The 24952-nt window shown below is 35.4% G+C and overlaps 2 protein-coding genes across 2 annotated transcripts; both read left to right on the top strand.

Annotated features, from left to right (window-relative positions):
• Window positions 1-18340: 18340 nt before the first annotated feature.
• LOC108735312 lies at window positions 18341-20349 on the top strand. Its single transcript, XM_018467227.2, has one exon. It carries the CDS (start codon window positions 18439-18441, stop codon window positions 20347-20349), a length of 1911 nt encoding a protein of 636 aa, XP_018322729.1. The 5' UTR covers window positions 18341-18438.
• Window positions 20350-22210: 1861 nt separating this feature from the next.
• Window positions 22211-24505, top strand: LOC108735320. The gene is made up of 3 exons (XM_018467237.1): window positions 22211-22234; window positions 22312-22440; window positions 22507-24505. Exons 2-3 carry the CDS (start codon window positions 22324-22326, stop codon window positions 24499-24501), a joined length of 2112 nt encoding a protein of 703 aa, XP_018322739.1. The 5' UTR covers window positions 22211-22234; window positions 22312-22323; the 3' UTR covers window positions 24502-24505.
• The last annotated feature ends 447 nt before the right edge of the window (window positions 24506-24952 follow it).

The following is a 24952-nucleotide window of genomic DNA, read 5'->3' as shown; positions in this document are numbered from 1 at the left end:
CGAATTATTGCCGATAGAGCAGCTGCATTCACATCGATAACATTCCAAAACTTTCTGCCGAACACAATGTGCTGCAATCAATCATACCGCGGTTGGGATGTCTCGCGCAAATGAATTGAGTGCTTAATGTCTACCGTCTTCAACTTAATGCGTGCAACACTCACCGACAAGAAGGAAAAAAAACGTGGCGTACAGTGTTACCTGAAATAGAGCATACTTTAGAATTCCTGCTTCATTCAGTTACCGGCTATAACCTTCGATTAGCCGCCACTCAGCAGTTTCTTGGAGACGCATTGTAACACGACCATTTTATTGACGCGGACAAGACCATTGGCGATGCACAAACACACATAGCAAGTAGCACACAAAAGCAGGTTCAATCGTTTAACACAATGAGACCTAGAGCAAGATACAGATCCTCCGCCACACGAGATCAGTGAAATGTCTTATAAATGCCACCCAAAAAACAAAGTGCCATTTAAATTGTGTATTATATGTGAAAATGTGTACCATGTAGCTGATTATCAAAGATGGTGAGGGATACTGATCCTCCGCCACACGAGGTCGGTGAAAACTCTTATAGATGCCATCCAAAAAACAAAGTGCCATTTAAATTGTGTATTATATGTGAAAATGTGTACCATGTAGCTGATTATCAAAGATAAAAAAATACAAAAAATATTTCTAGTATACTCGTAATCTGTCCTGAACATCCGGATTTCGACATAACCTTATTGCGAGATGAAAAAGTACTTACTATAGAAGCAAGAAGAATAATAGCTCAAATCAAATTAAACGAAAAAGGTAAGGTTCAAGAAGAGATACTTAAAAATCTTTCCATGACAGTAAATGAAGAGGTTGTAGAAAAACATAACCTAACGGCAAGAGAAGAACATGATGATGACCTTACAAATTTGAAATCTGAAATTTTACTTTTGAGACAGTTGAATGCTGAATTACAAGATAAAACTTTAATGTTAATAGAATTATTAGAAAAAACAAAACAAGATAATCAAGTTAAAACTTATGCACAATCAGTCAAAACAACTAGAATTAGAAATAAAGCATATTCCTAGCTTACTTATAAGAGCAAAAGATCATAAAATGAAAGCCAAAACTAAAACTATTATAACTAATAAAATACAAACTGATTTAATAATGCCGATAAAAGAAACTTAAAGAAAGAAATGATGGATCTGTAATAATAAACTGTGTAGATAGTCTAAAAGTTGAAGAAATATTAACAAATAAAATTGGACATGATTTTGATATAATTAAAGAAGAAATAAATAATCCAAGATTGAAAGTTATCAACATTCAAAACGAAATGAGTATAGAAGAATTAGAGTCAGATATTAATGAAAGAAATTTTGGTGATAGTGAACTAACTTATAATGTGATACATACGTATAAAAGCTACAATAATACATCGCAGAATGCAATACTAAAGGTAACAGCTGATACATATAAATATATCAGAGTGCATGGAAATTAGTTATACATTGGTTATCAATGTTGCAGAGTCCTAGACGATTTAAATTTAACATCTTGTTATAATTGTGGAAGAATAGCCCACAGTGCTAAGAAGTGTAAAAATGAAGTATCGTGTTTAAAGTGTAGTAAAAAACATCTTACTAAGTGCTGCAAAAATACAGATTTAAAATGTACAAATTGTTATTATGGTAATGAAAAATATGGGAATTCCAAGAAAACAGATCATATAGCTACTGATACAACGCAATGTGAGTACTTAAAATATATGATAGCAAAAAAAATAAAACTGACAGATTATCCTATTAAACCATACATTCCAAGTTTTCTTGGTTATAATAGAAGCATTTCTAATGAGCGTAATGTTCAAACTAGTAATATAACTACAGAGAATAAGAATAATGGATAATTTAGTAAATGATGTTGATGATAATACATATTTCGAATTTAACGATATCACAATGCGAAATGATTTTCTACGCGGAAAGAATCTTAATATACTACACGTGAACGTAAGAGGTTTGAATGCTAATTTTAGTAATTTAGAAATAATGCTAGAAATTATTAAATACAAAATCAGATATGATTGTTTGTTCTGAAACTTGGAATTTAACAAGTTATGAATACTATAATTTACTTGGATATAAAATTTATTATAATAACAGTGCAATTAATAAAGGAGATGGCGTTGTGATTTATGTTAGTATATATTTGACTGAAACGACTAAAGTGGAAGAAATTAATAATTTTAAATTCTTAAGTACTAAAATATTATTAAAAAATGATATAAGTATTAAAATTACAGGCATATATAGATGTCATTAAAAAATTAAAAGGAATACTCACCCCTAATTACCACAAATAAATTTTATATGAGCGGACACGTGTTTCGTGTGAAGTAGTTGGTTCTGCGATAGCGTGGAAATCCCAGAAGCAACGTACCGTTGCGCTGTCCTCCACAGAAACTGAGTATGTGAGTCTCGCGGAAGCAGCAAAAGAAGCATTATATTTGCGTAGTCTGATGAATGAGTTAGAGCTTGGTAAGTGGACGAATGTAACACTGTATGTGGATAATCGCGGAGCTCAGTGTCTAGCGAATGATCATGTTTTCCACGCTAGAACCAAGCATATTAATATAAAATACCATTTTGTTTGCGAATCTGTTGAGAATGGTCATATTGTAATTAAGCATGTATCGACAGGTGGGATGATTGCGGACGTGTTAAAAAAACCATTACCAAGAGTAGGACACGAAAAGTGTCGCGACGGTTTAGGTTTTGGATATGTACAATAGTTGTAATTGTATGCGAGAAGAATGTGCGATTTGAGACGGCGTGTTGGGACTACTTCATTTTTACTGATCAAATGCGTACTATTTTCTTTAATACAATTTGTAAGCAGGCTTCGCCTGTCAATATAAGTCTATCTCTAAGGAGATAGTTTAGTTTGTTGTTTACAAAATAACTTGTAATAAAATATATTACAAAAATATTCACCAACATATTCTATGCTCTATATCAAATCTTCACCTAAACGACTTGTTCAAAAAACAGTCTGAACACGAGTCAATAAATGTAACGCCCAGTATTTGGCAAAAACTTATTCCACACCGTATTTGTCATTTGAATACACATTTTTGTCTTACACACGACTATTTAATTGCCTACGTACTTTCCTATCATCCCTTTTAACAATTCAACTCTGTATACTAACTGCATGACGTCTACAATCCTCACTTTTCCTAATTGCAATTTTATGATCGGTTTCTTCGGTGATTTGGGTTCAAACTTAACTTTTTAGTGTTTGTTCTAAATGACGTTTCTAGATTTCACGAGTAACTTATTGGTTTCCTACTTTAATTAACTTATTTTTAACTCCTTCTTACCATTTCCGATTGTTATCCCGTCCGACATATCCAGGATTTTTCCCAAAATCTCGCCGGGAAGAAAATTTTCTCTACCATCGACCTCGTCAAAGTTTTTTACCAGATCCCGGTAGCCAAAGAGGATATTCCTAAAACGGCCATTACAACGCCGTTCGGGCTATCTGAATTTCCATTTATGGGATTCGGGCTTCGCAACGCAGCACAGAGGTTTATCGACGAAGTTCCGCGAATTTTAGAGTTTTGCTTCGCGTATATAGATGACATTTTGGTAGCATCTACATCTATAGAAGAATACCGCGAACACCTGGAAATTCTATTTAATCGCCTTTGAGATTACGGCGAAGTCGTCAATTCTAATAAATGTAAGTTCGGACAAACAGAGGTGAAATTCCTTGGCTACCTCGTCACCAACAACGGGACTCTACCTCTTCCTGACAAAGTCGAGGTTATTCGATCGTTTCCGCCAGCAGATACTGTAAAGTAACTCCGGCAGTACCTAGGTATGTTACATTTCTACAGACGTTTCATACCGAAGGCTGCCCATATTCAAGCACCGTTGAACGACCTACTCCAAGGAAATTTGAAAGGAGAGACATCTACCTCCTGGACACCGTCAGCGAAAACTGCATGCGAAGCTACCAAGGAGATTTTATCGCAAGCCACCATGGTATCTCATCCAAAACCAGACGCTCCTTTGGTTCTTTTTTGTGACGGATCCGATCTATCAGTTGGCGCGGCCCTACAACAGCGAATCCACAATGCTTGGCAACCATTGGGATTATTTTCCAGAAAACTTAACAGTGCTGAAAGAAATATTCTGGGTATGATCGTGAGTTGTTGGTAATATACGAAGCCGTCAAATACTTCCGCTATATGGTTGAAGGGAGAACATTCTCTATATATATACAGACCACAAACTTATAGTATTTGCCTTCAAGAGAAAAGACAGCCTGTGCATACCGCGACAGTTTAGCTATCTGGACTTCATCGGACAATTTTCTACCAACATTCAGCACATAGCAGGAGAAGACAATATTGTTGCAGATGCACTCTCGCGTATCGCAGTGATAGAGCCAATTATCAACTTCAGCGAACTGGCAGCTTTTCAACTAAAGGACGAAGAATTGACGAAACTTCTACAGGGATCACTCAGTGGACTTGCAGTTAAAGCTCATCGAAATTCCAGGCTCAAATAAATCCTTGTACTGTGATATGCCTACATCTACAGCACGTCCCTTCCTGACATCATTATGTAGCCGTGCTATTTTTGACAAGCTGCATGGTCTGTTGCACCCTGGAATAAACGCGTCCTTCAAACTGGTATCCCAGCGTTTTGTATGGCCCTCGATCAAAAAGGATCGCCAAACATGGTCCCGAAATTGTCTGGAATGTCAGCGCGCCAAAGTTACCCGCCATGTGTCAACCCCGCCTGGAACCTTTGTCCTGCCATCGAATAGGTTTGAACACGTTCACACTGATATCGTCGTGATGCCAATTTCCGAAGGCTACAGATATTGTTTAACATGTGTGGACCGATTTTCCCGTTGGCCAGAAGCAATACCAATCGAGAACCAAAAGCCGAGACAGTAGCTCGTGCCTTCTTCAGTAATTGGGTTTCGAGATTTAGCACCCCACTGCGAATAACTACCGACCAAGGCCGACAGTTTAAGTCACATCTATTTAGGCGATTAAATAACCTGTTAGATGCAACTCATTATCGAACAACAGCATATCATCCGGCAGCCAATGGAATGGTGGATAGATTGCTCAGGCAACTAAAGGCGGCAATCAAGTGCCACGGAAATCCTTCCTGGACCGAAACCCTCTCCGCAGTTATGCTTGGTATCCAAGCAGCTTGGAAGGATGATCTTCAAAGTACAATCGCCGAAATGGTCCATGGAGAACCGCTATGTTTACCAGGAGACTTTATTACAGCATCACAGGAACCCGACGACAATACTTAAGTCGACTTTGTCCAGAATTTGCGCCGACACACGCAGCTGCTACGACCGACAGAAGGAACCAGCCATGGGAAGAAAACTCTTTTTGTATTCAAGGGCCTTGCCACCACCGACCAAGTTTTCGTTAGGCGTGACGGGCCCAAAGGACATCTACAACAACCCTACGAAGGTCCCTTTACGGTATGGAGAAGATCCGACAAAACATTCGTAATTTTGATTCGTGGTCGCGAAGTCACGGTGTCTATTGATAGGTTGAAACCAACGTACGTTGTGATGGACGAGGAGACTTTCAACAGCCCTAAGGATATAGAGCAGCATTCCGAAACGCCTACCCAACCAACTGTAGTCCACAACAAACAAATAAACAAACACACACCCGTTTTGGAAGACGTGTTCATTTCCCAGATCGCCTGCAATATACACGATTTTCGTAATGTTCATCACTGGCAGGGGGTGTTGTGGCGATTTAATAGTTTTAAAGAAAGCAATTTATTTTTTATAGTGAAGTATTAAGTGTGTGGTTGTATATTTTTTCGTATGTTTGTGTAAACCTTATTATTTGTATTTGTGTGTTTAAAATTTGTGTACTGTTGTATTATTATTATGTAAATATTCTTTTCTTATAATTCTACTTCTATACTTATTCTATACCTGCTCTATATCTATTCTTCACCTAAACGACTATTTAATTGCCTACGTTCTTTCTTATCATTCTCTTTAACAATTCAACTCTGTATACTAACTGCATGACGTCTATAATCCTTACTTTTCCTAATTGCAATTTTATGATCAGTTTCTTCGGTGATTTGGGTTCAAACTTAACTTCTTAGTATTTCTTATAAACGACATTTCCAGATTTCACGAGTATCTTATGGGTTCCCTACTTTAATTAACTTTTTTCTAACTCCTCCTCATCACCCTTCTTACAATCTCTTTTCAAAAACTAAAGTCAGTTCTGACTTATACTTTCTAATTTCAACTTCACAATTCTACCTTCTTAATTGTAATCTTCATCTTTCGTTCTTGTTTTATTAATGTTTGTTATCGTTGTATTCCGCATTCTATTATTTAACCACCTCAACATCAGAACACACGAGGAGACCAAACGTTACTTGTACTGCAGAGTATTGATAGGTATTATTGGAAGGTAATCGCACAAACTTGAAATAGTAATGTTTGCAAATATCTGTTCTGTTGGAATTATTTATGATTACGGTTATCTCACATATTGCTGTTTTCATTTGATGAAACTGTATGTGTTTTACATATCTAAAGATTCCCATGAAACTTACGATCACAACTTACAGGCGTTTTTTGGGAAACTTCGGGGATAATTGGTATATGTACGTTGAAGTTCATCTTTAACTGCATGTTGTTAACTTTAGATGTCTGAATTAACAGTTACGGCATTGTTTATAACTATCACTTCGTCATATGTCAATTTTCGAAAAGTGTTCTGTAATAGAACAGTATTGATTATTTCCGTAACTGTTACTAAGTGTGCTTACTGAACAATTCCTCAGGTAATTACGTCACCATGCCATCATACAAATGAATTGTTTTAAAAAGGTTTCAAACATATGTTCATAGTTAAGAATAGGAATGGCTTGACATACATATACATCCTTGCAATTTTTAGAACTATTTCGTTCATAAATGTAATAAAAACGTTTTTTTTTCCTTGACCATTAATCAGGATTATTGCATTTCCTGTAACATACTTTACAGTCGATTTGTTTTGGTGATAGGACGAAGAAATAAAAGTAAATGCGAAAGCGGTAAACTATTTGAAGTACAAACAAAAGAAATGAAGACTAGAAATAAAATATAAAATTGGAGCGTAAGATATGATAAATAGGATTTAGTAATAAGTTGATCACAGTAGGGAACCAATAACTTACTACTGACATCTGGAAATGCCGCTTAGAAGAAATAGTAGGAATTGGAGTTTAAACCCAAATCACCGACCAAAGCCATAATATAATTGCAGTTAGGAAAACAAAGGATTATAGACGTCATGCAGTTAGTATACAGATTTGAATTGTTAAAAGGGATGGTTGGAAACTATGTAGGCAATTAAATATTCGTTTAAGCGAAGAATACATGCAGAACAACAATACACAAACACATTTGCAAAAATTTCAAATACACAAATAACTTAACCAACTGAAATCTATCATTGTAATAAAACGCGTGCCTTATCTGAAGTAGACAATACCTACGCCATCTGTTATTATTCATTAATCAGCAGATATGCTACTTTTCTTTAAACAAGTAATAATTACAATCGATAAGTTGAAAAAATCTTTCAAACGACTAAGTACTTATTATCGTGTTAATAGTTAACGCAAGGTGTAATTCCTACTCCTTTGAACAAATGAAAACCTTACAAAATTAACAGTAATTATCAACAAATAAATAACTAATCAATATTAAAGAAAATTGTGGTCAAAATTGTTTTTGTTAAAAAGCATAAGGAATAGTACTGGCTTTTAACTAATACAAGTAATAAAATTTACAGACAGTAGTAAAGTAAGCGGGGTTCTATATCTGTGTCACGGCTCCCCAAATCTAGGCCATGATCCATCCATCAACATCTTACCAATTTTGGATATTTAGAAGGTCTTTCTAGGTCATTCTTCATCTTAAGAGGTTAGACCATGCCCCTTTTGTCAACAATACCAGAAGCTCTTGTTGAAGACCCTCTGGAATTGTCCTAAAATGGGGGTAGAGNCTCCATGTGTAATCAGTTATTCCCTATTTACCCGACTTCGACCATTTTGGGTGGTACCCCCTACATTGTCAAACCGTGAAACTTGTAGTTGCACGATTCACGAAAACATGGACCTTCAACTTGCTGCTCTAAAGAAGGCAAATATACTTACAACAGTGAGTAATCATCAAAATATGTTGGAACTGCTTTGTTGTGATCGATATTCTGAAAGATGTCTAGAGAGAACATGTGATAACTGTTGCTCAAAAACTCTGACTTATACAGAATTCGATAACTCAAAACCAATATTAATAAAACAGTGGGTGAGTAAGAAAGAGTCCATAACAGATCTGAAAAGGAAGAAAGGACGATTTGTGATGAAATGTAAAATAGAAACACAGGAAATGTCACCTAGAAATGCCATTACAAAACTAGAAAATGATATGGTTAAATTTTTCCGGCATTCTTTTAACATATTACATCAGTACAATGCCATTAAGCAATTGAAAGAGTCTTTATCTGAAACCGATGTCATTGTACATATGGATTTTTCCGAAAATTTTTGTACTAAATACAACCAAGAAATTCAATCCTTCCATTTCGGCGGTTCGCGAACTCAAATTTCATTACATACTGTTGTCGTTTATCTAAAAAACTCCGTTATTTCACACTGCACTATCTCGACTAATTTGTCTCACAACGCTGGAGCAATTTGGGCCCATCTAAAACCTGTGCTGGCATCACTGCCATCAAATATTGAAAACATTCACTTTCTCAGCGACGGTCCTGTAACGCAATACAGGAACAAATCTATGTTTTATGTATTAGGCTGTAAACTGCAAGACATTCTCCCTAATATTATAAGATATACCTGGAACTTTCATGAAGCTGGACATGGGAAGGGGGCACCCGATGGTGTAGGGGCCACTTGTAAACGAACAGCAGACCAAGTGATTGCTACAGGAGGAGATATAACTAACCTGAATGAGTTCGCTACTGTCATTCGTGAAAGATGCCCAGGTATAAAAATGGATGTGATCGAAGAGTGTGAAATTGAGCAGATGAACACCATCATTAATGATAAGTCGTCCGAAATGGTCGCTTTTAAAGGGACACTGTTGGTGCATCAGGTGACTGGCACAGCTTATATTCCCAACAATCTTACAATGAAGTCACTAAGTTGTTTTTGTCATACCGATGGATGTAATCATTACAAGTTAGGATCTATTAATTATCAGACAGAATTATGTGCTATAAATAGTACACGTCTAAATACTTCTACCGTATTCTCAGACTCTGAAGATGATGTACCACTATCTACATACGTTAAAGACAATGACGATCGCTCTAAATTGGATAGAGATCTATCGGCACCAGGAACTAGCGGTTATTCGCACCATCAAAGTCGTTATAGTAGTGGTGATTATGTTTTGGTCAAATATATGACAAAGAAAACAGAATATCATTATGCAGCGGTCTGCTCTTCGGTTGATGATGAAGACGGTGAAGTAAGCGTAACTTTTCTCAAAATTTGTAACCAGAATGGCACTCTGTTTAAATTGGATGAAAGAGATGTGTCAGATGTTCCCGTGGATCAAATAATAAAAAAACTACCCGTACCAAACCTCATTACAAAAGGGAAGAGAGTTTATTATCAATTTTAGGAAAAAATTGATGTTTTCGAAAATTAATTTTTTATTTTTGCACTATTTTGATCCTTTATTTTTCGTTTTTTTGTGGAGAAAAAGATCTCATATTATTCTAATTACTACTATCTTTGTTGATGCTTTTAAGGCATAGCTTATTATATTTACTTGATTTATTAGAAAATACGTACTTTTAAGTAAAATTACCTCAAAATAATATTAAAGTTAAGTAATATAACATTATAAAAATCTCAAAAGGCTGTTATGAAGACTGGGATAGTTGACTTTCATAGTATTATATTGTTATTGTTCTTAATTTCATGATAATAGTACTTTTAAGATAAATATTGTTAGATTTTTGTTTCTATTGTTTGTTGATTACTTAGAAATGTTAAGTAAAACTAAGTCAAAGTAGTAAAAGTTAAGTGAATAACGTTACGTTACATGTCAAAAGGCTGTTTTGAAAACTAAGATAGTATTTTCTCCCAGTATTGCATATTAATAATTATTTTTAATTGTTACTAAGTGATTTTAATACTTAAAAGACATGTGCCATTATTAAATCCTAAGAGATTTGTACCAATTTTTATTAAATTTTATTATAATTCTTACAAAATGGTGTATTTTGTCAGTACTATGTTACCCTCGTCAGTCCCTTGGCAGTCAAATTCTGAAAATTTGAAATATCTCACAATCTACTTAAAAAAGTGACTGGCCCGATTTGGAACAATATATTCGTTAGATTAGCTATCTTATACACCCGAATTTGTAGAAATTTAATTTAATAACTATAGTAAACAAAATATCCTCAAGAGTTACCCAACTTTTGTATAATCACCCATATTTAATTTACCAATTGAAAAGTCCACTTGGCCTACTATTTTTAAAAAAGCAGAAATAATACCGATTTACAAAGATGGAAACAAACGCATGCCCACAAATTATAGACCTACATCACTTATACCAAATATAGCAAAAATATTAGAAAAAATAATTCATTCAAGATTAGCAAACTTCCTAAATAATTCAAACATATCAGATAATCAATATGGCTTTAGGAAAAATAAGAGTACAAGTGATGCTTTAGTTCAATTAACTAAATTTATTTATAATAACATGGATATAACTAGACTAATTGTCACTTTCCTTGATTTATCAAAGGCATTCGATACTGCAAATCATAACTACTACTAAATTAGAATGTTATGAAATCAGAGGAATAGCTCTTGAATTAATTAAAGATTATTTAAACAACAGAAGACAAGTAGTTAAGATTATGGACAATAAAAGTAGTGAACTTAAATTAATTACAGGAGTTCCACAAGGAACTATCTTGGGACCACTTTTTTTCATCATCTATAAAAATGATTTATTGAATATTATCCCACAAAATATCATCCTATGCTGATGATATAGTCATTTTAAGCACGGGGACTACATAGGCACAAGCAGAAATATGTATGAATAATTATATAAATAAAATTAAAAATTGGTTAGCTGAAAATGAACTATCATTAAATATTAATAAAACAAATGTAGGAAAGCTATTTATTGGGCATTTATTTACTATTTGGGCTAACCAAATACTAATGACATATATGTAGAATGAAACCAAAGAGGGCCGTTATAAGAGGGCTTTTAAGTTAAAGTCAGTGGTGAAGTGGCAGTCGGCGTGTAAGGATGTGTAAAGCGCCTTAAGGGCGGTTGGTTACTCTGGTGAGAGAGTAAGGTGCCGTAGGGCAGTTGGTTACTCTAGTGAGAGTAAGATGCCGTAAGGGCAGTGGTTACTCTGGTGAGAGAGTAAGGTGCCGTAAGGGCAGTTAATATTTGATAATATTGAGAAAGTTGGTTATTGTCACATATTATGTATTTTAAGTGTTGTTGTTGTTATTGTTGAAATGTGAGGCCTGTAGAAGTGTAAGGCCAACGGCCGACGGGTCGGATGTGCCTTTAGGTGTAGTGTAAATCCTGTGCGTCAGGTAGTCCACTACAGATCTAGCTAGATATATGCCTGGAGTGGCAGTGCACCTGTGGGTGACGTGTTAATAAGAGTAGAAGTCCACTCCTTGACCTGCCGTATACAGCAGTGGCCTGAGTGTCGGTAAAGCTGCGGTGATATCGGCACAAGGACGTCCAGTAGAGGGATAAGTCTCTACATATAGCTTGCCAATGTAAAGATAAGCATTGGGAGCGATCTATGCATTAAGCCAATGCATAGAAAGCCTGGTTATTTAGCTGGGGCCTACGTGTGGCAAACACCTATTGTTTCAGGCAGTCTACAATCGTCATGAGGGATTCTTCGTTGGACACAACTACATCACCGAGTTCGACTACGTTGGGACATCGCAAGGGTGCCCCCAACTGGGGCGTCGGCCCGCGTAAGTGTTTAAACTGTCTATCGCATTGTATTGTTCTAATTGAGGGTTTTGTTTATTTCCTTACATGTTGTTTTACATTCAATGCCTCATGCCACTTCGCAAGATGTAACTCTCGAGGGGAACCCACTGGTTGCTATGTAAAGCTAATAGGAGGAAATAGGTGTATGGCTATTAGTATATATATACATAATAGGTGAAAAATATCATCATCCATAATAATAAAAATCGCTCCTACAATTTGTCAGGTGTGGGGTTCCCCGAATGTTACAGATATTGAATTAAGTAAATTGAAATTGCATTTGAAAGTATAGATTTTATACATTAGTATAAATCGAAGTTGTAAGTAATTTTATTTATTGGCCTCTCAAAGTTGGTTTCAAGTGGTTTCAGTCGTAATAAATTGTATTAGTATTATGTGTTCCTCCAAGATTAATATGTCTCGTTTAGGTATAATGTTACGTCTGCACATTGCATTTTATGCTCCGTAACGAATAAGAAAAGAAACAGACACGACCCATCAAAGGTTGTCAGTATCTCTAGCAAAAGGACTTAAGCCATTATGTTGAGAGGATTTTCCTTAAGAATAATAAGTATCGAATAACATTGCTCGACGTGTTAGCAAAGTAGGTCTCTTTTCAGAAATTTTGTTTCAAAATATATATCTCCTGTTGAAGTATAAATATTAACTGGGTGGTCGATAGGTTTAAATCAGACAGGCTGATCTACTGACATACAGATTTTTCAGAGTTAAGTGGGTATGTAGGGTAGAAAATATCGTATTACTTCTAAAATCATTCCTGAAACAAAGGCTCATACTGTCAAAGATTAGGGTGCAAAATAAGTAATTGCTGTCGAGGGTTTTTAGAAATGTCTCGAATACTTTACATTGTATATCTAATAAATTATAAACGCATAATGTGTGTGTATGTTTGTGTAAGTTTTAGTATTGTGTGATGGTAACAAGTTATAACGTGATGCAGACATTTCGATTTTGAAATTTGTGTGAGTAAGAAGTCAATTGTGAAAATGAGTTTTCGACGAGTTAGACAACTTTCTACATCTTCTGAAGATGAGAGTGTTAATCAATCGGTTGCGCCAATTCATAATTTTGAATTGCCTGTGAGTACTAGTGAACAATTAAGACAATTAACCAAAATAGTAGGTCAATTAACTGACCATGTATCGAGCACCTCATCATCTGTATCGATCAATCCAAGGGGCGAAGGGACAAGTAGTGGATTTAGAGAGAATGTAATACCTGTGTTAGATCCGGAAAATACGAGTCACTCCACTGAGCGATGGATCCAAAAAGTGGATGAATTAAAGGAGATATTTAATTGGACCGAACGTGCGACAATAATGCAAGCCATTTCCAAATTGACTGGCCTGGCTTTGCAGTGGAACGAATCGTTGCCTTCTATAAATCATTCTAGGGAAGAATGGAAAGAAATTCTACTGCGGGCATTTCCCACCCGTGAAGATTATAATACCGCTTTATGGAAGATGATGAACAGGAAGAAACTACCTGACGAAACGTATCTGAAATATTATTATGAAAAACTTGCGTTACTACAAAAACTAAAAATAACAGGTGAAAACGGAGTGTCCTGTTTAATTGGTGGATTAGATGACAGTGTAGTGGAAGCTACTGCCAGGGCCGGGAATTACCAAACTCCTGAAGATTTACTTGGCGTACTTAAAACTGTGAGAACAGGAAAGATACCATCAAAGAGATATATAAAGGTGGATGAGTTTCCGAGGAGAAGTTCGACATCTTTCAAGAAGAAAAACGAATACCGTTGTTTCGTATGTAACAAAATGGGACATGTTGCAAAAAATTGTCGTAGGAACAAAAACAGTGATAGTTGTTTTATATGCCGGAAAAGTGACCATAGAGCTTTTCAATGTCCTGAGAAGAATACTGGGAATAAAGTTAGTGCAAATACAATTAAAAAGTGATAAACCGTTTATGTATAGGCCGTACCGAATGAGTACCGTGGAGGAAGAAAAGTGAACGATATTGTTAGTGACCTATAATATAATTTGTGGTTTGAAATCTATGTGTCACCAGTGTTGTTAGTTTGTAAGAAAAATGGTGAATACCGCATGTGTGTGGATTTTCGTAAACTAAATTCCATGACAGTGAAAGAGCGTTATCTACTACCTAGGATTGATGACCTCGTTATTACAAAACGAAATTCAGGTAGAAGAAAAAATTCAAAGGGATCTTCAACAGTTAAGAGCGGAAGTGGCCGAACGCATTAAAACAGATCAGCAGAAAAATAAACACTTAAAAAACCGCGAAAATATAAAACTTCAGATTTAGTCTTAGTGGTTAGAAACAATGCAGGAGATGGTACAAGCCGTAAAGTGAGACCACGGTACTTTGGTCCTGTCATTATCAGAAAAGTATTAAACCACGATAGGTACTTAGTAGAAGATTTACCTGGTTCATATAGAAGTTCACGTGCTAAGTATAAGAATATGGTGGCAGTAGATAGGCTAAAACCGTGGGTGCCATCAGGTGGCATGTCAGAGACCACCGATACAGATAGCGGTACTGATGGTGTACCTTGTAACGACGTAGAGTCGGCATAATATTGTAACCATGTACGTTTAGACTTATGTATTGTATACAGTTACTTTGTAGTATATCAAGATATTATCCTCCTTTATTTTTTTTTGTTAATGGTATAGGTGTGACGACCCTCGCCTATTACACTATGTATTTTAGTCTTTTGTTTTGTAGATATATCATCATAATCATTGTAAATAATATGTAACACTCTGTATATATATAACTTCTGCTTTTCTTCAACTTGTAAATATTCTAACGAACTGCCTTTCTACTAACAGCATGTTAACAGTTTCTTTTCTGGATCTGACTTCTTGCCTTTTGAATGTATCTATACCTAACCCACATAAAGTATCCTATTTCATACTAACAAAAACCGATCGACAGAAAATTCTGAGAACGAAAGTCGACGGTTCCTTCTTTTCAAGAGCTGTACCCTAAAATAAAAACACATGTGCATATTCACTTTTCACTTCGTGACATAATTTCTGCACCCTCAAGACCAGTCTCTCTCAGCCATTCTTCATATTAACATCTACCGACTTTCCGCTATTCTCTTTTACTCATCTTCATTTTCTGTAAAATAAATTCTCTACTTCTCTCTTCAACAAAGAGTTTTTCTTCATCGTCCATAATCATCCACATAGGTTTGTAGTATTTGGTGTTGTATGTAAATTTAATATATCAGACGTTTGAGACAATTTCAAAGAGTATCATTCTCGGAGGACCAAGACTTTTCAGGTTGGCCGAACTGTAGGAAAGTTATTTATTCGGCATTTATTTACTATTTGGGCTAACCAAATACTAATGACATATATGTAGAATGAAACCAAAGAGGGCCGTTATAAGAGGGCTTTTAAGTTAAAGTCAGTGGTGAAGTGGCAGTCGGCGTGTAAGGATGTGTAAAGCGCCTTAAGGGCGGTTGGTTACTCTGGTGAGAGAGTAAGGTGCCGTAAGGGCAGTTAATATTTGATAATATTGAGAAAGTTGGTTATTGTCACATATTATGTATTTTAAGTGTTGTTGTTGTTATTGTTGAAATGTGAGGCCTGTAGAAGTGTAAGGCCAACGGCCGACGGGTCGGATGTGCCTTTAGGTGTAGTGTAAATCCTGTGCGTCAGGTAGTCCACTACAGATCTAGCTAGATATATGCCTGGAGTGGCAGTGCACCTGTGGGTGACGTGTTAATAAGAGTAGAAGTCCACTCCTTGACCTGCCGTATACAGCAGTGGCCTGAGTGTCGGTAAAGCTGCGGTGATATCGGCACAAGGACGTCCAGTAGAGGGATAAGTCTCTACATATAGCTTGCCAATGTAAAGATAAGCATTGGGAGCGATCTATGCATTAAGCCAATGCATAGAATGCCTGGTTATTTATCTGGGGCCTAGGTGTGGCAAACACCTATTGTTTCAGGCAGTCTACAATCGTCATCAGGGATTCTTCGTTGGACACAACTACATCACCGAGTTCGACTACGTTGGGACATCGCAAGGGCGGCCCCAACTGGGGAGTCGGCCCGCGTAAGTGTTTAAACTGTCTATCGCATTGTATTGTTATAATTGAGGGTTTTGTTTATTTTCTTACATGTTGTTTTACATTCAATGTCGCATGCCACTTCACAAGATGTAACTCTCGAGGGGAACCCACTGGTTGCTATGTAAAGCTGGTAGATTACAACTTATTATTTATTTTTCAGAAACTAAAAAATCTGATGAATATAAAACAACTGTTAACCATATACTATGCACTATTTCGTAGTATTGCCACCTATGGTATAATTGCTTGGGGTGGTGCCTACAGTAATACAGTCAACTCTTTGATATCTTTACAACAAAGAATCTTGAAGATTATTTCCACGTACAAATTATAATTAAGGCCAAATAGTATAAAAGAATCGTTTATTATAGAATCCACTTTATATTACTATCAAGATTTAAGCCAAATTTATATACATTCAAGTAGCAGAACGAGAAACAAAAGTATAAGTCTTCCAAAAATAAACAAATCTTTAAACTACAAAAATAGTGAATATGTGGCAATAAAATATTACAATAAACCACCAAATAACTTAGAGATACTTAAAACATCCAAAAAGACTGAAAAATAAACTTTCAAATTGGATTAAGTATCAAAATTTTGTTGAAGTGTTAAATATAAATAAATTTTTGTTAAATAAGGTATATAAGTGATTGTTCTAGACACATTATGTATAATTGCTCTAGACATATTATGTATGTAATGTCATTACTCCTCCTCCCTTAGATTGAAGCGTCTCTCGTTTCACTTGATCTTTGGGTATAATGGAGTTGATGGTTCAATGTCCTTCAATTCTTGTTCCTCAATGGCGTTTTTCCCTTGTTTCAATTTATAACATTTTTTAATGATTGGTTTTCTACAATATGTAAGAATTGCAAGTGTTATAATAATTATTACACATATAGTTGTTATGGAGATGTGTCTATAAAAAGTGGTAGTTTTGAGGTGGATGGGCGTATCTTCAATTTTCTTGAGAAGTTGGTTGAGGTCTTCTGCTTCTTCGGGAAATTTGGTTAAAAGTGTTAACCGTTTTAATGGTCGGGGTATCGGCATATGATACGTTGTAATTTTGGTGTTGGATACCTCTAATTCCTTTTTGGTGAAGACGTTTTGATTAATTATTACTTTGTCTTTGTAATTGATAATGTATGATCCAGGCGTGTAAGATTTTGAATCGATAGTCCATCGCTGATTACTGGTAACTAACAGACTTCCATTATGAACGGGAATAGTTTCCTGGTACTGCTCAACGATTATGCTAGGACTCTCAGAAGTTTTAGTAACTTTAATTATAATCTTATCTTTACAGAAATAGTTGTTTTGGTCTATATTAGTACATTGCTTATACCAATAGGAAAGGGATTCAAATTTGACTAAGAATTTTGAAGGAATTAGTAATATTTGATTTTTATTAATTAGGGGATATAATCGATTAATTTTAAAAATGATGGGTAAAGTTATAGGAAAATTAATTATTCCAATTGTGACTGTTTCTGTAAGTATCATGGTTTGTTTATTAAATTTTATGTATATAATTGGATTATCTTCTGATTTTTGCTATAAATTTCCTGTAAATGTTGCATCATTTCACGTATTTGTTTGTTTGATATTAATTCATAATTTAGTACTTCTTTGCGGGCAAAGGTGAGTGACCTTTTAATTGTTTGTAATTGATTCAAAAGTTGTTGTGCAATTAAAGTTAATTTGATTTTCTTTACTTATTATGTCTAATTCTGAATTTATTAAGTTAATTGTTTTATTGAAATTTTGCTGTATTTTATCTATAGTTTCTTTATAACTATTAGTAATATGATGTGCAAGAGAGATGTATTGATCGCGTTTTTCAATTATTTTCTTTTGATTATCAAAGAGGCTTAGTAGGGGAAGGGGGGGCATGACGGGAAGCGAGGTAAGACGGGGTACCGCACACATAGAAGAAAGTAGACGTTTGTGAATGTAAAACAATAAGCCAATAGGAAGCCTCATTCAACCGACGGTTAGTGCGAGAGAAACTGTGAGCGGGAGTGCACGCGTCTTGTGTCCACAAACGAAAAACTGGTTTAGTGTTTCGTCGATCTAATTTTTTGTGAGGTTAAACGTCAACATTTTAAGGTAATTATGATCACCCCATTTATATCTTTTTGATCTTCGGTTACTAGTGTTGTTTATTTTGTTAAAGTGTGTTGTTTGCAGGAATCCGTCAAACATTTTATTAGTTTTTTTTTTTTGTCCAGAGCGACCTTATGTGGCAAGATGGGGTATTGGGTGTGGGGTATTAACCAATACCCCATCATGCCCCACAAAAAAGCTGCTTCTGCATACGCAGTGCCTCAGACTACTTTAGAGCGATATGTTAAGAAAATGAAGGAAGGGGGTGAAGTTACCATTGGTTTACCTTTAGGTCCGAAAAAATCTATCTTTACAACTAAAGAAGAAGGTGAAATAGAAGCATATCTGAAATATATGGAAGAGCGTCTTTTTGGACTAACAACTATCGAACTGAGACGTCTAGCATATCAATTGGCAGTTAAAAATGGAAAGGCACACAATTTTAACACTGATAAAGAAATGGCAGGTGTTGATTGGCTTAAGGGTTTTTTGAAACGTCATCAAAATTTATCAATTCGCAAACCTGAAGCCACGTCAGCAGCAAGAGCAATGGGGTTCAATAAAGTGGCCGTAAGTAAATTCTATCAGTTGCTCGGAGATATTTATGATAAGTATGAATTGACCCCTGACAAAATATATAACTGTGATGAAACAGGAATATCCGTTGTGTCTAAAACCAAGAGCAAAATATTAGCTATGAAAGGACGAAAACAAGTGGGTTCGTTATCATCTGCTGAACGAGGACAGACTATCACTGTAGAAATATGTTTTAACGCTGCTGGAACCTACATGCCCCCACTGATGATTTTTCCAAGACAACGAATGAAGCCAGAACTTTTAGATGCTGCTCCACCAGGTACTACAGCAGTTTGTAATCCTCGAGGCTGGATAACATCAGAAATATTTTTGACTTGGTTTAAAAATTTCATAAAATTTTCCGGAGCTACTCCTACTAACCATGTATTGCTGCTTCTAGATGGTCATGTGAGTCATACTAAAAATTTGGAGGTGATTGATCTAGCTCGTAAAAATGGAGTAATTATACTTTGCTTTCCCCCCCATTGCACACACAGATTGCAGCCTGCAGATGTAGCATTTATGAAGCCACTCAGCACTTATTACGATCATGCAGTTACAGGTTGGTTGAGATCACATCCTGGACGTGTGGTAACTGTATTCCAGATAAGTGAAATATTTGGTAATGCATACCTTCAGGCGGCTACAATGTCCACAGCTATTAACGCATTTAGAAAATGTGGTATATGGCCCTATAACCTGAATAACTTTACTGATGCTGATTTCATTTCTGCGGAAACTACGAACATAAATATTGCAGACTCATCGAATGTGGAACAACAAAGAGGATCAGAACCCGAATCTCTTCAATCTGGAGCAGTGCCATATCTGTCTTCAACAACAACAGTCACAACTGTATCTTCAACAGTCGTGACAACTTCTCATACTGAAACTGTTGCAGCAGAACCTGAAGCTACACCTTCCACTTCACCTAGAACAGAGTTAATCACCGAATGTTACGAACATGTCACACCAAGAATGGATAAAACACCCATCCGTGAACCTGAACCTGGATGTTCTTATTATCCTGAACCTTCCATTCGTGCAGCATGCCGTGATCTGACTTCTAGCTTCAGCAATGCATCCCCAGGTGATATTTTGCCAATTCCTTCTGTTCAACGAACTGAAAAAAGGAAACAATACCGCCGAGGAAAAACAGCCATAATAACTTCAACTCCTTATAAAAACGAGCTGGAAAATCTGAAAAAGCCGGGAAAAACATCCAATCCTAATGATCCTCGCCTCAAAAAGAATCATAAAAACAAACAAAAGACTAAACCCTCAGCCAAACAACACAAGAGCGATGATGAAGATGCCATATGCTTATATTGTAATGATGTAAACAACAATTATTTGACATCATCAGAACCTTGGGTAGGCTGCCAGCTCTGTGGACGTTGGGCTCACAACGCTTGTGCTGGAGTGGACGATGAAGATCCGGAAGAAATACATATTTGTTTGTTTTGTGAGAAGGACTAGCTTGTCCCATCATGCCCCAATTTCGTTACCCCATCATACCCCATAGTATGGGGCAAGATGGTTTTTTATAATGTTCCTATTAATTATTAATTATTAAAAAATGTGATATGTTGATTCTCCAAAGACTGTGCCAAATCATAGTTAGATTAATGACATAACGTGCCATAAATTAATGAGGCCAATAAACATAATGATTGAGCTGTATTTTTATTATTTCCCTTAGCTACCCTATCATGCCCCCCCCTTCCCCTATGTTTATTTTCATTTCATCGTAATCATTATTATCCATTGTTCCAAAAAGATATGAACGCGTTACCTAAAAAAAACACCCGTCCACCCACGTAAAAATTTGGGTCCAAAAATATGTTGTAGAGTATGCTAACTTGTATTTACACACAAACTTAGTACTGTTAATAGACCGACACTGTGAACTTAGTTTAGTACTTAATGACCTTTAACAAAGACTCAATAAGCCTAAACAATCGTAAAGTAGAGTTTAATATAGTGAACAGCAATCTGATTATATACGGTGTGTCTTACGGTGACATCCCATTATACCTATTGTTTTCCAAAATTTCATAAAAATAGAAATTACTCGAAAACTACAACCGGAAGTACTACAGAAATGGCATGATCTTCTTTAGAGAAAGAAGAAGTAGTTTCTGAAATATTTTACTAGGCCGCCACCGTGAGATATCCTGTATAAATCAATGTAATGTCTCCTACTGCAATATCCACTGCTAACTAACGACACAATCACTTTTAAAAAATAGATTTCAAGCAATATTTATTTTTCAGAATTCCACGATCGAGTTCCTGCCTGTAGACTCACCAGTCAGTTCTAATTGTAACAGTATACCTGGAGATTCAGTAAATGACACTTTAGATCGTGACAACAGTGTAGGTGTAGAACCATCAGTAAGTGCTACTTTCGATTCTAACGAAAGCATAATTGAATCAGAAAATAGTGAAGTTGAAGTACGAGAACTCCAGGAGACAAAAGCCTCTGTAAGTATATTAATTCTTTTCCGACATTTCTGTACTATTTCCTTTTTAGAGTGCATTACTGACATTATTGAAATCCACTATTGACGGTAGAATTGTTCTTCAATGCTACAATCTTCACAAGACAGTTAAAAGAAATATATTAGTCAAACTCATAATAGATAATGAACTAGCTGGAAATCCAGATGCTAGGTATGATGTAAAAGAGCTAGTATAATCCGCATAAGTATGGAAATATGTTATGATTTTCTGTTTCATATAGGATTACAAAGGATAGATTTCAACAATTATCCAAAGCAATCTCATCCATTGGCTTCGTGACATCCGTAGACGTACCGTTTCCGCTCAATGGAAACTTTGGGATAAATACTGCAATTTAAGGAAGAAGTATCGTCAATATAAATTAGTAGAAAGAAGGTGTAGTTTGAAACATCAGGAAGCAGCAGAACATTGTGAAGGTATGACTGAGTAAAATCCCTCCCTCCCATACACCCTTTCATACCCTCTCATTCTCTATTTACTGCAGACGTATCATCAACGAGTGAAACTTACTTCAACAGTTCGATTGCAGAGGTATCGAAGTAATCGGGATTTGCAATTGCTCGAATACTACGACCAATAACCAGCACTAAAGCAGCCTTTAGGATTTAAGTTGGTATGTTTCAACATATCACTAAGTTGAAATTATGCTAACACTGATTATTGTTGCACATTCTTACAGACTTTGAATGTGAGCATCCAGATGCTAAAAAATTTACGAGCCAATGGGTTTTAATTTTTAAGTCAATTATTAATTTAGGAAAAAAGCGAACCTGCTCTTATATCAAAAGGATTATTGATACGCATACAACAGAAAACAGAAATTAATTTCTTTCAGAAAGTAAGGATTCCTGCAAATGCTATATCTACCTACGACACTTATATCAAATTATCTTTGTTGTTGATCATATACAACAGAATGCGGCTCTTATGATTTTACCGTTGCTGTTTCCATCGATCAACCGCCGCAAAGGAACAAAATCTAAAGACAATACCACTATTGAAAAATACTCCAAAGCAGAAATTCAATTTTTGGTTTATGTACAGGTATGAGTACATGAGTTGCAATGGAGCGATTATGAAACATTATTTATCGCGTTCTTTGCTTTCCAGCAAGAAGATCTTTTGCGAACGACTCTGGAACAGCGGGACAAGCGATTCGAAACTAGCAAGACCAAAGAGCAGCCTATTGTCATTTTGGTCGGCAAACCTGGTACTTCACTAATGAACAATACTACGTTAATAGAAGGTACCCACGACTGTATGACAGTAGACAACACTGTTGCAAATCCCATCGCCAATTCTTCCAATTCCGAAATATCAGATGACCGTGAAGTTCCATATTTGAAGCTTTTTTCAAAAATTTGGTGCAACCAATACCTTCCTCGAAAATATGCATACGAAATTGTAAACAATGTAAATAGTTATTTCGCCGATGAGGTAAATTCATTAAAACAAGATATTTTAGAGAAACTTACACATCATAATCTGCCATGTAATATTTTATCAGACATTACCACAATTTTTAATAACGTTGCTTCTACTCGGTTAAGCTCAAAATTATCTAGTGAATATAAATGCATTAAATTCTTTAAAGAGGGGGGCCTTTACATTGAACCAATCTCTGTAGTCATCGGTAGTCGTCAAAAAATTGTAAAAAAGAATAATTTAACAACCACTTCTTATGTAAATGCCACCGCTACATTCATACCGATACGTAAAATTTTACAGAAAATATTCGAGGTACTTAATGTTTTTACTGCTACATTAGAATACATTAATTATTTGCGAAACGAAAAAAATATCATTTCTAACTTCATTCAAGCCAACCTGTGGAAAACTAAATCTAAATCATTTCATCCTGATCAGTTAGTATTACCTTTATTTCTGTATTATGACGACTTTGAGTGCGGAAATCCACTAGGTAGTCACTCTGGAATTAACAAAATTGGCGGCGTTTATTATTGTATTCCTTGTTTACCACCCCAGTTCAGTTCCAAATTAAACAATATATTTATGGCTCTCTTGTTTAAAACTCAAGACAGAAAACGTTTTGGAAATCAAAATATCTTTAATATTATTATCGAAGAACTACAATATTTACATGAAGTTGGGATTGAAGTATCCGTTTCAGGAAAAATGCACAGAATTTTCTTTCAACATGCTTTAACAAATGGAGATAATTTAGGTCAAAATCAGATGTTAGGATTTGTAGAAAATTTTATAGCAAATTACTGCTGCCGATTTTGTAAACTTTCAAAAGAAATGCGACACTCTCTTTGCTATGAGAAGGCGGAGATTTTAAGAACCGAAGAAAATTATGCCATTGACTTAGAATGCGGGGATATTTCATCGACAGGTTTAAAAGAAAAATGTGTATTCCATCGTTTTAATTATTTTCACGTAACAGAAAATTATTCATGTGATCCTATACATGATCTTCTTGAAAGAATTTGCAAAACTGACATAGCATTTATTTTATATTACTTCATTTCTACGTTGCGTTTCTTTTCTATTGGTGTACTCAATAACAGAATCTCCACTTTTAAGTGCAACATTAAAGTCCAAAATTTACCGCTACCACTTGATTTGGAGGAATTGGGTAAAGGAACATTAAGATTATCAGCATCCGAAGTATTATTTCTTTCGAGATATTTACCTATTTATATTGGTGATTTTGTACCAGAAGGGAACGTTGTATGGAAATTGTATTTAACATTACGAAAAATTTTAAATATTGTTACGTGTAAATTTTTGCAAAAGGACACTTCAAATTCAGATTTAATCTCCAAACACAATAAATTATATAAGCAATTAACAAAAGCAAAGCTAACATTTAAATTTAATATGTTGACACATTATCCCCGCATTTTTAAAGAATGTGGACCACTGGATTATTTGTCTAGTATGCGATTTGAATCAAAACATCAAATTTTTAAAACTTTTGCTAATAGTAATAAGAGTAGAGTTAATATTTTGAAAAGTTTGGCAATTAAATACCAAATTAGCCTGGCAAATACATTTCTTGAAGACAAATTAAACGCTGATAGTTTGACATATGGCAAAAAGTTCCATGTACATCCAATACCTACAATCTTCCTCAACTAATGCAATCCAAATTTCATAAATTATCTTTTTTTAAATCTAATGGCGTTACGTACAAAAAAAAAACAAGTTCTTGTAGCTTTAAACCGTTTGTGCGCCTTCTTTTTTTCAATTATAAGATATTTCAGATCGTTAGAGAACCAATCAGGAAAAGTATCCTAATTAACTCGCTTCCACGGTACAAATCTAATAATACAATCGTTCAGAATTTCCATAAAACAGTTAACATTGGTGTTTACATTCTGATGTGATAAAATTGAATACCAATCAATTAAGTTAAGAAAATACACACAACTTTGATAGTCAGCTTTGAAAAAATCACGAGTTAACTGCACTGGGTGCGTAACGTTATCTGATGATAAAGGACAGATGCCAATGAGAGGCGGGTGATACAGATCAATATCAATCAATACATCTATTGCACGTCTAATATCGATATCGCGAATCGTACTAA

The sequence above is a fragment of the Agrilus planipennis genome, unplaced genomic scaffold (assembly GCF_000699045.2).
Source record: "Agrilus planipennis isolate EAB-ADULT unplaced genomic scaffold, Apla_2.0 scaffold160, whole genome shotgun sequence".
NCBI classification, from domain to species: domain Eukaryota; kingdom Metazoa; phylum Arthropoda; class Insecta; order Coleoptera; family Buprestidae; genus Agrilus; species Agrilus planipennis.
This window is presented reverse-complemented; position numbering and strand designations above follow the sequence as displayed.